General features: G+C 39.0%; 1 protein-coding gene across 3 annotated transcripts in view; it reads left to right on the forward strand.

Moving 5' to 3' along the window:
- The first annotated feature begins 1,098 nt into the window (after positions 1-1,098).
- Positions 1,099-14,860, forward strand: part of STAC (SH3 and cysteine rich domain) — a 79,438-nt gene continuing 65,676 nt past the window's right edge. For 2 of the 3 annotated variants that reach the window (XM_074898147.1, XM_074898149.1), the window contains exon 1: positions 1,099-1,373. In XM_074898147.1, coding sequence (XP_074754248.1) covers positions 1,257-1,373 — 117 coding nt within the window. In that variant the 5' untranslated portion in view covers positions 1,099-1,256. Of the gene's footprint in view, positions 1,374-6,352; positions 6,452-14,860 lie in introns of those variants that run through there. The other variant, XM_074898148.1, reaches the window with a different exon arrangement.

The following is a 14,860-nucleotide window of genomic DNA, read 5'->3' on the forward strand; positions in this document are numbered from 1 at the left end:
CACTCTGCAAAGTGTCTATCTGGTGGTTAGCGCATCCATTCAACCTTTCACAATAAGGACCTTAATTCAGCGGGGAAGAGAGCTGACAGGCACCTTTGCAGCAGATTTACATCAGAGGCAAAAACTCGAGCAATATAAAGCAATCTGAGTCAGCTAGCAAAGTCATGCTGACCTTCTGCCAGTACTACTGCAGCCCCAAGCATGACTTCGGGTGCTGCGTCCTCGGGAATGACAGCACTCTTGAGAGACAGCAGGGCCTTCCTGACGGCTACCCCTGCTCGTCCTGTTGCTGCCCGATGGAGTATTATCACTATGACAACTACAGGTATAGGATGTGCACAGTAGTGGGAGCTCCAGCTGACCCTGATTGTGTGTGCATGGCTCAGAGCTGGGCTTCTTCGCCTAGGAGGGGAGCAGAGAATACGTGGATCCACAGGTGACTCTTCCCTGACTCTGTCCTGTCGCTTGCTAACAAGTTTGGGATGCAAGGCAAGGTGGGAGCTTTAGAGACACTGGGTAGCTAGGATTTTAAATAATCTTCTCTGGGATAAGGTAAGGGAAGATGCTTTTTCTTTTTTCTTTTCTTCTCTGTTTCTAGAATGCTTCTTCAGGAAAAGACTTGTAAGAATATAAAGCTGCCTTTAAACTCTGCCTTCTTGAGCATGTTAAAAGGTAAAATGCTTCCAAACCTCATACACAGCGCCTGCCTCTCTGTGTGCGTGTGTGTGCATGCGTGCATTACTTTCTTTCACTACTATGACAGCACATGCTCCTCCAAAGCTATTCACAGCATTAGAAATACAACTCCTCCCTCCAGTGCCCCGTGTGTGTGTGTGCGTGGCTCAGGCTTTCTGCTTCAGCTCACTCCCCTCTGATCGCGGGGCTGACGGTCACGGCTGCTCCACACCTCCAGGCTTCACACGGAGGGGAGGAGGACTGGGGAAAACACAGAAGCAAGCACACAACTGACCTACAGAGCCATCGATAACTTATTCCCCTCGCAGCAGAATTACATAGGAGAGGGGAGGGAGGGAGGAAGGAGGGGGAGGAGGAGGAGGAGGAGAAGAAGAAAAAAAAAAAAAAGAAAAAAAAAAAAAGAAAATCCAGAGAATTCTAGTCTTGCAAATGTAGTGAAACCAAGTGGTCGGAGTTCATTTGCTCAAGAAGAGCAGAGAAGAAACAGGACATTAAATGAAAAAAAGCGAGAAAGGTCTGTAGCTTTTTTTTCCTGATAGTAGCAGTGTTTTAGAGGTAAAATGATTCCTCCGAGCAGCACAACTGAAGTCAGCGTGGATAGTGTGGAGAAAGAGAATGAAGTGGAGAGCACAGAGCAGCCCCCCTCTCCAGCATCAAGTACCAGCCAGGAATCAAAGGTACTCAGAGAATGAGATTATTTTTTTTTCTTCTTTTTTTTTTTTTACTCTTTCTTTGTTTTGAAAAGAGATATGTTGCTTTGATTTTTATTTGGACCCCTGTGCCAGGATCAGTGGTAGAGTGCTATGAGCCACCTCTGATTGCGATGCCTGCTCTGACACTCCTACTTCTGAATTCTCCCTGTCATCTGGGCAGCTCAGGAGTCTGAACTGGGAAAATACCTGTCTTTTGAGATGTTTGGGCTTGGGAATTTTTGCTTGTGTTTTCTCCTCCATTCTACAGTAAGGGCCTGGGGGAGTGGTGGGGCTCGGGGAGGTGATCGATGACAATAGATGTTAGCTATTTTCACATCAAGCATCAAATCACTTAAAGGGTTTTGTTCCTGGTTGGAAAGACTGATTTTTCTCACAGGTTCAGAGAAGAGAATTTTGCCTGGGGGCTTGGGGTGTTATACCTGCCTCACCTTCTCTGGCAGACCCATTAGTGAACTTTCACTAAGGAGCCAGCAGTTGAAACAGGATGTAGGTGACAGTTTTGGCACAATAATCCTTACACACACTACCCAGAAAAGGATTTTTTTTTTTTTTCCACAGCCTATTATTTATTTATTAATTTTCAAATGTGATTCAATTTTCCTTACTGAAAACCAACTTCCAGCTCAAATGCCATGGCCTCCGAATTTTTAATTGACTTGCATATGAAAAGTTTTTCTGCCTGCCAGTATGTTACTCGGAAGACAGAGAGGTAAAGGAAGAAAAGTAGTAACCTTACATAATGAATGGTCTTTACAGCTTAACTGGATGATGTGCTTTCACTCATCCTCTGTTACTTATGGTTGATATTATAACACCCGTCATATCTTTCTGTGAACTTCATAGTGATGCTATGTGCTGTGTAAACATGTAAAAATAGTGAGGTCCTTGTCACTAGGAGCTTACAGATGGATAGAGCCTTAGGAGGTACTGTATGAGCAAAACAGCTACTTGACAGGGAAGGTTTGTGCTGGCTTGAGTTTAAAGGCAGTGGCTGCCTGGGTCTAACGTAGGAAGACTGCTACGTTATTCCGCAGTTATAGCTGTGTTTCTGGAGAGTGAGTCAAAATTATCTGTCTGTGTGGGTAGAGTTCTAATGTAGGCTTTGGGATTATTTTTTTTTTATTAGATGTTATGCTCCAAGGAGGAGAGCTAAGGTATTCCCTATGTAAAACAGCCTCTTCAAAAGAAAAGAGCTCTCCCAGCAACAATAGCATACACTTCACTCTACACATTCAGCATTACTGGGAAACTCCTGCAGTCTTGCTGGTTAATGGGAAATGAAAAGTAAATGAATTATTGGTTTAACCCAGGCTCTGAAAGGATCTGGTTGATCAGTACCTAAATCCCCTCCTGCGACCACTTCTCTGGAATTGCTGAATTGTAATTTGGACAGTGGGAAACTCAGCTGCCCGGTGAGGTCTCAGAAGTAACTGGAGCCTTCACTGCACTGCCAGCACCAGCTCCTCGTGTGTGCTGGGCTGTGAGCAGGGCCTGATGGGCTCTGTGCTCCCTGTGCTCCCAGCTAGGGTCCTCACTCAGCGCCGGGCAAGTGGTTATGGAGCTCAAAGGGCCGCTCACATGGTCATGCACTTCTTTACAATGGTGGTTCAGAGACTTCCCCACTGGGTCAGAGAGTGCCGTGCCCAAGACAAACTGACCAGCATGAATCCTAAACTGAGAGCAAGTGAAATGCTGCATGTAGGGTTCCTTCTTGGTGTTTGTGCATCCATGCGCTCGCAAGGATGACAACAGGAATTAGGCACTTCTGGCCAGAGAACAAATAGGCTACAAACTGGTTTATAATCAAATGTTATTGTCATCAAATTTTCCAGTCTTGTGAGCATTTGAAGCGATACACTGGAATAGGCAAAAGCTATGACTGTACAGTTGATGCTGTTACTTGCATACAGATATTTTTAGTAAACATATAATTTGCATATTTACGTTTTAGAACTGCAACTATGATCAGAAAGCATTCTGTTTTGTCATTTCAGTAGATGGAGTCAAAAGAACGTTCTGATCACTGTAGTAATAAGATAAGCTTTCTTTTTTTGTTCTTAGTAATCAGCAGGATGGAAAAATTATCAGTGATTTCATAAAGATGTTGTCTGGGTTTTTTTCTAAGAGAATTGAGGTACTTCAAAAGCTAAAGACTTTGCCAGAGGTGTAAATCAGTGCATGCCAAGGGCCTGTGTGCGAGCTTTTATCCAGCAGTGTCCCCTGCTGAGGGAGCTATCCTGTCTTTCACAGAGGGCTAAACTTTGTACAGGTACTCTCTGTTGCATAGATTAACAAGTTCATGTCTGCTGGAGTTACTGCAGAACAGTTTGTGCAGTATCTAATTACCCCACAATGACTTGTTTCTGTGGCAAAACACTATTATGAATCCAAATATAGGAACCAAAACAACATGGATAATAGCAACCTTCAAAATGCATTTGAAAACGTTTCAGCAGAAAAACAGTTTTGAAAAACTTGTGTTGAACTAGTCTAGCAAGCTTGCTTCCTGTGTGATCATAGACAACCATGACACATAGTCCCTTGCAGTGCCAAAGTCCAGAAAAACAGTTTTATCTCACACACTCCAGGTGTACTCAGAAGGTGACGTGGAAGAGATATTGCCATTCCTGACTAGCATGAGTTTGAGAAGCAGAACCTCAGGCTGCTTCCAAATAGCTCAAATTTGGAAGAATGACACTCATGTGTTAGTCACACACCCCTGTCACCAGAAAGCAGCTCACTCTTTAATAAATGCTAAAGCCTCCCACCACCTGTTCTTATGGCTTAAGAGCATATTTACAGGTGAGAACACTCGGATGCTGGAAGCTGAAAGACTAGACTCTTATGCCTGTCCTCATCATGAGCATCTTAACACCTGGACTTCAGTACAACTGCTCAGAATGAGGAAATTCAAATACACTTTCAATTCACCACATTATCTGGGCCCTAAGAGCAGATCCATCTACATGGTCTAAGTACATGTTTGCCTTATGGCATGGTATATATGTTGCTATACGATGTAATTGTGTCTTTTGGATTATGTGTCCACAAGTAGTTTACATAGTGTACTGTCTCATTAATACAACTTCAAAGAGGTGTCCGAAGGGTAGAAAATACGTTGTAACTGAGCCATCCTGTAGCACTATATATACTGCTACTGTGCTAAAAACCATAGAGCTTGAACGGTTAAGAATATTGCAAAATGAATAGTTAATTTATTAATCTACTGGCTCTTGAAAAGATTTACTTCACACCTAAGTATGACTTGAGTGGATTCTTAAGTTTTAATAAGAGAATAATTTTATGAGGGTATCATACACATACATGTGTTTGCTAAATTTATTACATTTGTATATTTTTGTACCTATGGCTCCCACTTGTTTGGGCCCTTCACATCTGTCTTCCAAGAAGGCAAGTTACCAGTTTACCAAAGACTTTTGTAGATTTACAACTCAATGAGGGAGGAAGTCATTAGCTAATGAGTCCTAAGGGAAAATTTCCTCCTGGTGGTAGCAACTAAGGACACGCTGCACATTTGTACAATCACGAACTTAGCAATATAAGCAGAAATCTTGTGGCAGCAATCAGAGATCATCTTTCTGACATCTTTTATGTAAAGGAACCTTGGAATTTAGTAAATAAAATTAACATTTGAAGGAATATGTGTCTAAAGAAAAGATTCCTGCACCTAATAAAATTTCTTTATGTTTTGGCACAGTTGGCACATAACTCTGTTAGCTTTATCCTTCTTATATTTAACTGACATTTCTATATGAAGAGGAAAGAGCCCATCTGCTGATTTCTTTAGGTGTGAGTCAAGTCATTATTGCTGTGTTGTCAGTAATGGCTGGGCATATACATAGACAATAGAGTATATCTCAGAAAATTCCCTTACCATTTTTAAGTTTTAGGAGGGGCTTGAGCATCTGTGATGTTTGAGCTAGTTACCAGCAGGGTTGGTCAGCACTGCTGACCTTCAAGCTATTATTGTTTCATTTCAAGTATGTTAAAAATCTTCCAGACTCTCTCATACACTCCAGAAGGGGTATAAAGCCCTTCCCCTGTCATTGCAGGTATATCTGACATGTAAAAGTTACTATTTTATAGATATCAGTAGATATCTGTGAAGACTAAATGTTTTGGGGTTTTTTTCACAGCTTTGCCCATTTCCCATGTACATTTTAAAAAGTCCAGCTGTAATTGACCCATAAATTCATTGTCCTAACAAATTGTGTACACTTAGGTCAGTTAAGTGAGTTAAATAGCTGAAAAAATGGGGGGGGGGGGGGGGGGGGGGGGGAAGAGAGAAACTAGACTTCCAAATAAGTATAACATCTGGACTATATATTTCACAAAATAATTGAGTCTGTTTCAGTCTGAAACTTCCATACACTGACTGTCCCGTTGCCAGTATTCAGGAAAATGCAAGCCAGTATCTTCAAATTCAGGTATGGCAATTCAGGAGACGTAGCACAATTGTTTAAACGCTAGCTAACCTGATATGTAGTACATAAAATGGAAGTTGGTGAAAAGTAGCAAGCCAACAAAAGGATCAAGCACTGAAGTTCAATATGTAGATTTCATTTATGTATATTCCCACGTTGGTCAGGAAGATTGAACTTACTTTCCCCTGTCCTGCTAGTCCAATACATCAATATCGCTTATGAGAGGTTTCAAAACCAGGTGTTAATATTAGATACTGAACTAACGTAAACAGCTTGAAACTCTTTGGATTTTAATAGGATTGCATGGGGTTTAATGTAGGATTTGTGCTATGCTGTTAAGCAGAGATCTTCTCCACTGAAAGAGTTAATGCTTTATAAGGCTTCATAGATGGTTACTCATCAATTAATATTTTAAAAGGGTCGGGAGTATGGTGTGCCGTTAGTGTTTCACCCTCTACACTAGTGATAAATACCCAGTATGTAAACTACTGCTGTAGTCTTCAAAGGAATACCAAACAGCTTTAAAAAATCCTGTGAAAGGGGAAGAAAAAACTGGTTCTCCTTCTTAATCTTACACCCATGGCTCTGCGTAAAATGGTGAGTACATACTACGAAAGAAAGTAAGGGAAAGAAAAGAGCTTAAGTATTTTTATGTGTTTTGATGAGGTGTTAGGAAAATTTATGTACAGGAAGATTTCATTAAGATCAGGAAAGTAATACTCTACCCTATCAATAATTTCTTGAGCAGAGTCTTTCTTGTATTTACAATTATTTTGACTTTTCTCTCTTTCTTACTCTTTTTCTGATTAAAACACTGGTATTGTTTTTGCTTTGATATATATGTCAGATCAGTTTCTAGGCACAGTGAGAAATCTAAAGCAAAATAGAAATGTGATCAATTCACTCTCTTCTATCCACTTTTGATATTGCCAAAAGGAAGAAACATCTATTACCTTCCAACAACTAAAGATGACTTGACTGAAATCTAGTGTGGTAAAAAAAAAAAAAAAAATATTTACTAAAAAATGCAAATTTTCACTAAAACAAAACAAGTTGTTTTCATAGCTGAAAGACACTCCAGTCCTACCATCTCAGTCTATTATGCTGTATTCCTTTTCATAAAGTAATCCTGTTGAATTCAAGATTTACCACTACTTTTAAAAGTTTCTACAACACCTGGATGTTCTAATGGCTAAGGGATGTATACCTTCTGCACCTCATCCTCTTCTAATTCCAATCTAAGTTTATTTCTGGCCAGCTTGTGTGGCACTGTAATTTTTATAATGTTGCTTTAGCTTGAAGAGCTCTTTTCCATCCTTGATGTAGGTTTCCACCATGTAAGGATAGACTTTTAAATCTCTTCCCAGCCTTTTATTTTTTTATACTAAACAAACCAGGCTGACATAAGATAAACTTTCCATTCTTCATCTTATTCTATTAGCAGATCCATGCACCTGTTTCAGTTTTTAATAATCTTTCTTGAAAAAGAGTGACTGAATTTGTGTATGGTATTCTTATCTAATGCTTCACTAACGTTCCCAGAGACCATGCTTTTGATGTTTGTGTCTCCTAGTCACCCCCTGGTCGAATAGAGGTCACCATTCTATTTCTCTGTAATTTCCAGGGATCCAGGATACATTTGTCTGTCTTCACCTAGAGTGGTTTGGATCTGGTCTCAGGTGCACAAACTTGCCTTTCCACAGCTGAACTTCATCACATTTCCACAACACTATCCCTCAAGCCACAAGTCTCCTCAGTTTTGACAATGCCTCCAACCTCACATCAGAGGGAAATTACCTTATGACATGACTAATCTCTGCATCAAATTCAGTAATAAAAGTACAGAGAGTAAGATTGGCTCTAAGACTAGGTCAGTGTTATTCTTTGAAGAACTCCAACAATGATCTTCCTTCAACCTAGTACTTCTCCTTTCAACAGCAACCATCTCACATTGAGCTTTCCTTAAAATTTCTTCACTACTTCCCATCTTTTCAGTCTTGGCTAATAAATTCCCTTTTGGTAGCATACACAATTTTAATTAAATCCGAATAGATAGAATCTACCTTTGACCTAAACTATTTTCTTTGTCTAGAAAATTGTTCATCTTATCAAGACAACTGGTCTAGGAGGATCTACTTTTTTTTTTTTTTTTTTTTTTTAATTTTTGTCAGGCCCTATTGAGGTCAAACCTACAGATCTGTATTTGCTGGGGCCACTTTTCATGCTTCTTGAAACAGACTTCTATTTTCCTTTGTATCATTTCTGGCTTGATAAATCTTGTTAAGAAAAATTGTTCCTAGACTTCTGAAGTAAAATTTTGTAATGGTGATTAACTAGTTTCTTTTCTCCCTTTCACCTCAGCAGGCACACTGAACTGTTTTTTTAATGTCATACCATCCATTTCTGCAACCTCTTTCCTATTATTCCTATTATTTTCCTCCAGGATCATTGTTCTAGGAAGAAAGTAAGATGAAGTGTTGAAGTTCTGAGCCAGCCTTTTATCCCATCCTTACTATGCCACAGCCTGTTTCTTCTTTTTCTTTTCCTATCCAGAATCTATCCACTGACATTTCCTTAAATGCAAGGACTCAGATTTTCTTGACAATTAACATTCCTAGACCTAAAGAAGTCTGTTTGAAAGATACAGTTTTAGTTGCACTCCAGGTTTTTTTTTTCTCGTTTTCTTTCTCTCTCCACCCCACTACCCCCCATCTTCTTTGTGCACTCTTTGCTTCTTCCAGATCTCCTTTTTGGGGTAACTATTTTCATGCCATTTGCCAGGAGACACATTCACAGAATCTTTTTGTTTTGTCTTCCAAGTAGTATTAACAGATTTGCTTTGAAGAAATTCTATGCCTTTTACACATCCAATCACATCCAGTATCTGACCATTTCTGATCAGTTGTGTTTCTCAGTGAAGCATGCCTCTAACCTGATACTTCAAGGCTAGCAAAGACCAAGGCTGTTCCACAAGCTGTGGTCATCTGGGGTCATCAGCACTCAGTCCCTGCTGAGATCCAGCACATATTACCAGAGGCAGTGACCTGCTTACACAACTGTGTTGCTTTCCAGACCACTGCTAAGACCTTCATACCTTCAGACAGAGACTAGCCTGGGTCCTTCTGTGTCACACTCCAAAGTGTGATGTGGTCTAAAATATATCCCTAGGGAGCAGAGAGCACTGAAAGCTTGGAATTTCTTCAAGGGAATGTAGCACATCATTGAAATCCAAAACACGGCTTAAGGGTTCATTTTTCCCTTATACTTTATTTAATTTAAATAGAAGTGAATCATAAGCACCTGATAGAAAACTCTAATTTCTTGTATGACAAGTATTTCTCCTATTGCCTACCTAAGCCATTGCTGTATACTCTTGATAGGTAGAAGACTGTGTATTTGAGAAATTTTTGCTTATGTTTGTCAGGCAGAGGACTAATCTTTCAGATGTGAGGATATGAGTCGAACATTCTTAACACAATATTCAGTCTTGAACAGCTTCCAGTTGCATAAGCAAATGGTCATTCAGTGTTAAAAGAGCACTGCCTTTTCTAGGCAAGTGAATGTCTATATTCTAGCTGAAGCATAAGTAAACTTTGCATGTTCATTAGCAAAGAGGACCAGCTGTGAAAATGAGAAATCTATCTGTGAATGACTGAAATAACTTGACCTTGTTTTCCTTTGACATATGTTTCTGCTCAAGGAAACTCCCTTGATTCTGCAGACCAACTGATATGATGTACACTGCATGTCAGGGAATTCAACTCAGGAGCTCTGCAAGACATATTTACAATAGGTGTCTGAAAAGCAGACTTCTCGCATCCTTGACACCAGCAGTTAAATATGACAAATGGCTTGCATATCTTATTTATTTTTAAAAATTAGTCTCATGTCTGTAGTCTTGCATAAATGTGCTAGATAGTCATAGAATTTTTCCCATTGACAGGTCAACGTTTCTTATTTCTTATGTTTCTGAACTGTTTTTAACAGATGAAAGTAGTTTGCTAAGCACGATCAGAGGGAAGTGTTACAGTTTAGGGGCTGCAGTGGTGAAACTGAAAAATACCATAGCATGAATAACTGTGAGAGAGAGGTGTTTCCCAGATGCTGCAAGTTTGATATGGAATTGCAGACAGAGTCCTTTAGGCGAGTAACAGTGACAACTTGAATGTTATTCTTTTCTGTTAACGTAATATGCTCCATTTCTGAGTGCCATTTAAAAGCTTTAGTAAAATGCCACACATGCACTGCTTTATTAATAAAGATCATTTTAGCAGTCTAGTGTTCTGAATAGAAAAGTAAAATGCAGCTGACCTATAGTAACTGATGATTAATTCAGAAAGGAGCAAAATACTAGAAACTAGTATTCACAAAGCTATTAAAAACCCAGTATTTAGAATATTTTTTTCCTTAATTTATTCATCAGAGTAAGACAAAGAAATGTATGCCATAGAGGCATAGCTCAGGTGAGAGAGCAAAGTCATGCTGACAAGTTGTTATAGTAAATACTGTTGAATATGATCTTAGAGACAGACTTGCATCTCCATTATCCTGATACTTCATTTGTTTTTTACAGAATTGCTCATGCATAGTGAAGGAAGGGATCAGCTTTTGTTGGCCAAGACTCAGATTTCTGGCATGATGCATAAAAGTCACCTCCTCAAACATCACATATAAAGATGTAGAATTCATTATTGATTTGCCAGCATTTTCCCTGCCAATTTACATGCTGTGGTAGTGATTCACAAAACCAAAATATCTTGGGATTGAACAGAAAACCTTGACCCACCATAATTTGCCTTTGTGCATATACATGGCAAGAAATAGGCTTAGACTGGGTATTCCTGTCCTCACAAGTAAACAGAATATACTAAGCAAAATACAATACGATAAATTTGGCAGAGTGCCACTGATTTCTATGCAGTTAAATTGAGGATGCAGTTGTTAGGATGTTCAGATCACATGTGTTTTTAAAATGCACCTACTGTTATTAACCGGTATCGATGAACTCAAGGATCCAGCATATACAATTTTTGTTGTACCTCTTGGTGTACTTATTTATATTATTTTTAAGTGTGCGTAGCTCATTTCTCACTTATGTTCGCACATCCTCTTTTAATTCAAATTATCTAAGGAATTATTTACAAATAAACATAAGGTGACTTGTAATGATTTGCCAGACATTTCTGGGAACGAACATTCCAGTGAAATCTGTGCTTGTCAAGTGGCGCTTTTTTTTTTTTTCTTTTTTTTTTTTTTATAGCAAAACTTCTATTTTTGAGGAAATGTTCAGTTTTATTGATTGTGTAAACTTTTGTCAGGAAGTTTTCCCTGGCTGCAGATGAAATTTCCAGTCAAAAGAGGAGAAAAATGCATCTTAGGTTAAATCATACAGCCTCACCTGCAATTAGAGACCAGCTTTAGGCAGTTAATAATTCAGTCTACCTATGTTATAAATGGAACACAGACTGAAATTGTTTTATCAAAGGTGATTTAGAGGAAAAACCTGTCTTATGTGCTCTAAATTAGCCTCTCTGAGGGGAAATCTTTTTCCATTGACCATAGTAGGCAGCTACAGCTGAGTTAAAAGCTTGAATTTAAGTAGGGTGAACACCACTGTGAAGCTGTCAGAGTGAGGTCTTGAACCTTGCCGACAAAAACTGGTCGGTCATCTGTTCCTCTGGCAGGTTAGTCTGTCTGACTTGCCCACAGCTCTCTCAAAGACGTTTTGAAAGGCTGCAGTTGTTTTTTATGTCAACATGGAACAAAATCATTCAAACTTTGAAAATTTTTGCTAAGTACAACTGCTGTTTTCCAGCCAGCCCTATAGCAGAAAGTTATGCACCTATGACAAAAATGTGAGCCTATCCAGGCTTCAAAATGTGAAGTGCTGCTATTAAACTGTAGCCACAAGATGAATCGTGTACCAGTTTCACGAAGTATGGGCACACAGGAGTTTGGCAGATTCACACCAGTTAGATCTATCTCCTGTAGTTAGCTGTAATGACAAATGGTCTCCATCCTCTTGGCCGTTAAAGATCCAGGCGAACAGCTAACTTTTCTGCTAGCTCACCTATTCACTCTCTGCCTTTCAAAGTTTATTTCTTGCCTCTCTGTTCCTATTCTCACCCCAATGCTTTAATCCAGGACCAGGCTCTCTGATACAATGAGCCAATGCAAGATCTGTCTTTACAGGAAAAACTTCCAGGTTTTCAAGCTTGGCCAAGTTTAAAGATTCCTGTTAAGAAAATGAATGGTGGTTATTCTGTTAAGGGAGGGACCTTCTATAAACACTGTGTGGATGCTGGCACTCATGCCATAACTCCACTTGGAAAAAAGCAAACCCTACAGTGTGCACTTTCCCTTTCACTTATACCCAAGCTGTGCTTACTTTATTCACAAAGAAATGCCTTAAGTTGCATTTTAGTTTCCTTTTGTTGTCTGGTATTATGTGGTCTGTTCCTTGTGTGTGGATGCTTATTTATCTCGATGTAGCCTCACATTTTCTTTATATATATATGCAGGAAACTATACATAAACTTAAAACCTCGTCAATGAGGTAATAGAAAATACTCCTTATGCAGAAGAAATGAAGCCCTCTTAGTTTCCCCTGTCTTTTTAGTCTCCTCTCTGAGTGGGTAGTTGAAACTCAGGAGATCCCTTTTCAACTGCACTGCCAGTGGAGGGCTTTTGAGCTCCTGCCACCCCAGCAGCTTAGGCTCCCACAGACTTCCCTGGGCTGCAACTCTGAGCTTCGGCAGCACTGGCTTTTTTAGTGGTTCCTGCCTGGTATCCAAGGAAAATGCTCTGGACAAATGATTCCTTAGAGATTATCCAAGTTAAAATGAATGCCAACAGCTGTAGTAGACCTACTTGAATCTTGCTAGAATTTAGGTAAATAAAAGCATTTCACAAAGGTTCAAAAAATGACAGCCAAACCTTAAAACAAAAATCTTAACACTGTGATTTGCCTCTGAGGATAACTTAGCTAGGACTAGATGCTGCCCATAAGAAGTGGCCACTCAGTCTGGTAAAAAAAAAAATAAAAAAAAAATCAGAACTTTTTTAAACAAGATGAGAAAGCTAAACTGTTTTCTCTGGCACTATAGGGAACACACTGCAACAAATAAAATATTCCTGATGTAGCAATAGAGGTATCACCATTAGGTCTTTACCAGCTGCTGAGTTCCAGAAAAAAAAAAAAAAAATCTCATTTCCATGAGTTATCATCCCTCCAGTAGTCATACTTTAGCCACTGCTGCATATAAAAAATCCCCCAACCAACAAACAACAGAACACAACAGACCTGACAGGATAAAATAGATATAAATCTCAGAAGTTAGCACTGTGCCTGCTCTTCAGTTTGGCAGTGGTCAGTAGCTCTGATTTCTGCTGTAATATGTCACACTCCTTATAAGTCAGCAGTACTCTGCCAATACCAAAAATTGTTCCTGCTCTGACAGTAGAATACATTAGACAAAGTGTGGCACTTGATGGAAATTCCACCTCTTATACAAGATTCATATTCTTTAAAAACGTGTACTAACTTGACTTTCTTGTCCTCTTCCTTTTCTATTCCTCTGCTCTCCTGCCTGCCTGAATCCTTCATGGAGCCCCATGCAGCTTGCTGTTCCTGTTGAAGTCACTAATATTATTTTTGTCAGACAAGTCTTCACAGTTTTACTGGTTCAAGATCTCTCATTTTCTTATCAAATGAGTAATTCCTCTTAAATCTGTTGGTGTCTATGTCAATACCAACAGCTCTTTACTCTCTCAACACCAAAAATATGAAGTTTAGATATGCTTCATTTATTAGGTGAGCACAACCACATGATAGTGTTAAAAACGTTTTTCTTCTCTTTTTTTTCTTTTAATTAGCTGTTTATGTGCAGGCTTTCATTAGTAACAGTTTAGAGGATTCTGAGGGACTTAAAAAATTTTTTAACATTCAGAAAAAAAATCTAGTTCTTCAGGAAGAGTTATAGTCTTAAATTCTCTACCTTTCTATTTGTGGTATTCTGTATGGAACTATCTTTTTTAGGTGAAGCTAGCTATCTCAGCATACAAACACATTTTTGCAGTTCAGACAGTCATTTTAATCTTGAAACTTTGATAGAGGTAATTTGAGGAGGAAAGTTGTGCAGCTGGTGAGGATAAAAATAAAATGTTTTTGTTTTGCAGGGTTGATCTTGAAACAATAGCTGGCTAAAGATGTTCAGCGGCTTGGAGGTTTAGGAAAAATATAAAGAAATGAATTAGACTGAGACAAAAGGAATCAAAGATGTGTGATAAATCTCATATATAACAACTCTTGCCAATTAACTCTCCAAATATTTGTATTTACATTGTCAACTTTTTGTTCAAATGTCTCTATAAAGTGCCAAATAACTGTATGTCATATATATGACAATATCATCATCAAGCTACACAGATTCTCCATGTGGAGAGTTGGCCTGTTCTTTATGTAGGACACTGCATGCAGTTTTTGCTGCACATGACTAACATGTAATAATAAGAAGACAAAAGACAGACTGAGATGGAAACTTTCAGTACTAGTGACAGGTTCCTTGGAAACTGGTACTACAAGCATAATTTTCCCCAAAATTATTTGGAAGTACTTTTTGAAAATTAGAAAATGACTAGAGTAGATGTGTTGAAAGGGATAAATGCATGCCATAAGTTGCACTCTGAGAAGAGCTTTAACAAAAAATGTGCCAGATCTGGACTGGATCTGGAAATAAACAGGTCTCTGCCATGGTGGACAGTAAGATAACTGGATGCAGAATGAATAATAAGGAAGATGTTACTGGGATATGAAAAAATTTTAATTGACACAGCATTTGTTATGTATCTAGTAGCTGCTATAGGACTTTAGAACTGGAAATATGAGATGAAGTAATCTCGGTGGGTACCCAGGTGAAGCATGGAGAAGTCCAGAAGAATTAACTATCTTTGCTCTACCTGTGCTGTCACCTCTTCCCCCCAAAACAGGGCTTCAGGACAGAGTGG

Source organism: Athene noctua, chromosome 2 (genome assembly GCF_965140245.1).
Source record: "Athene noctua chromosome 2, bAthNoc1.hap1.1, whole genome shotgun sequence".
In the NCBI taxonomy this organism is placed as follows: Eukaryota; Metazoa; Chordata; class Aves; order Strigiformes; family Strigidae; genus Athene; species Athene noctua.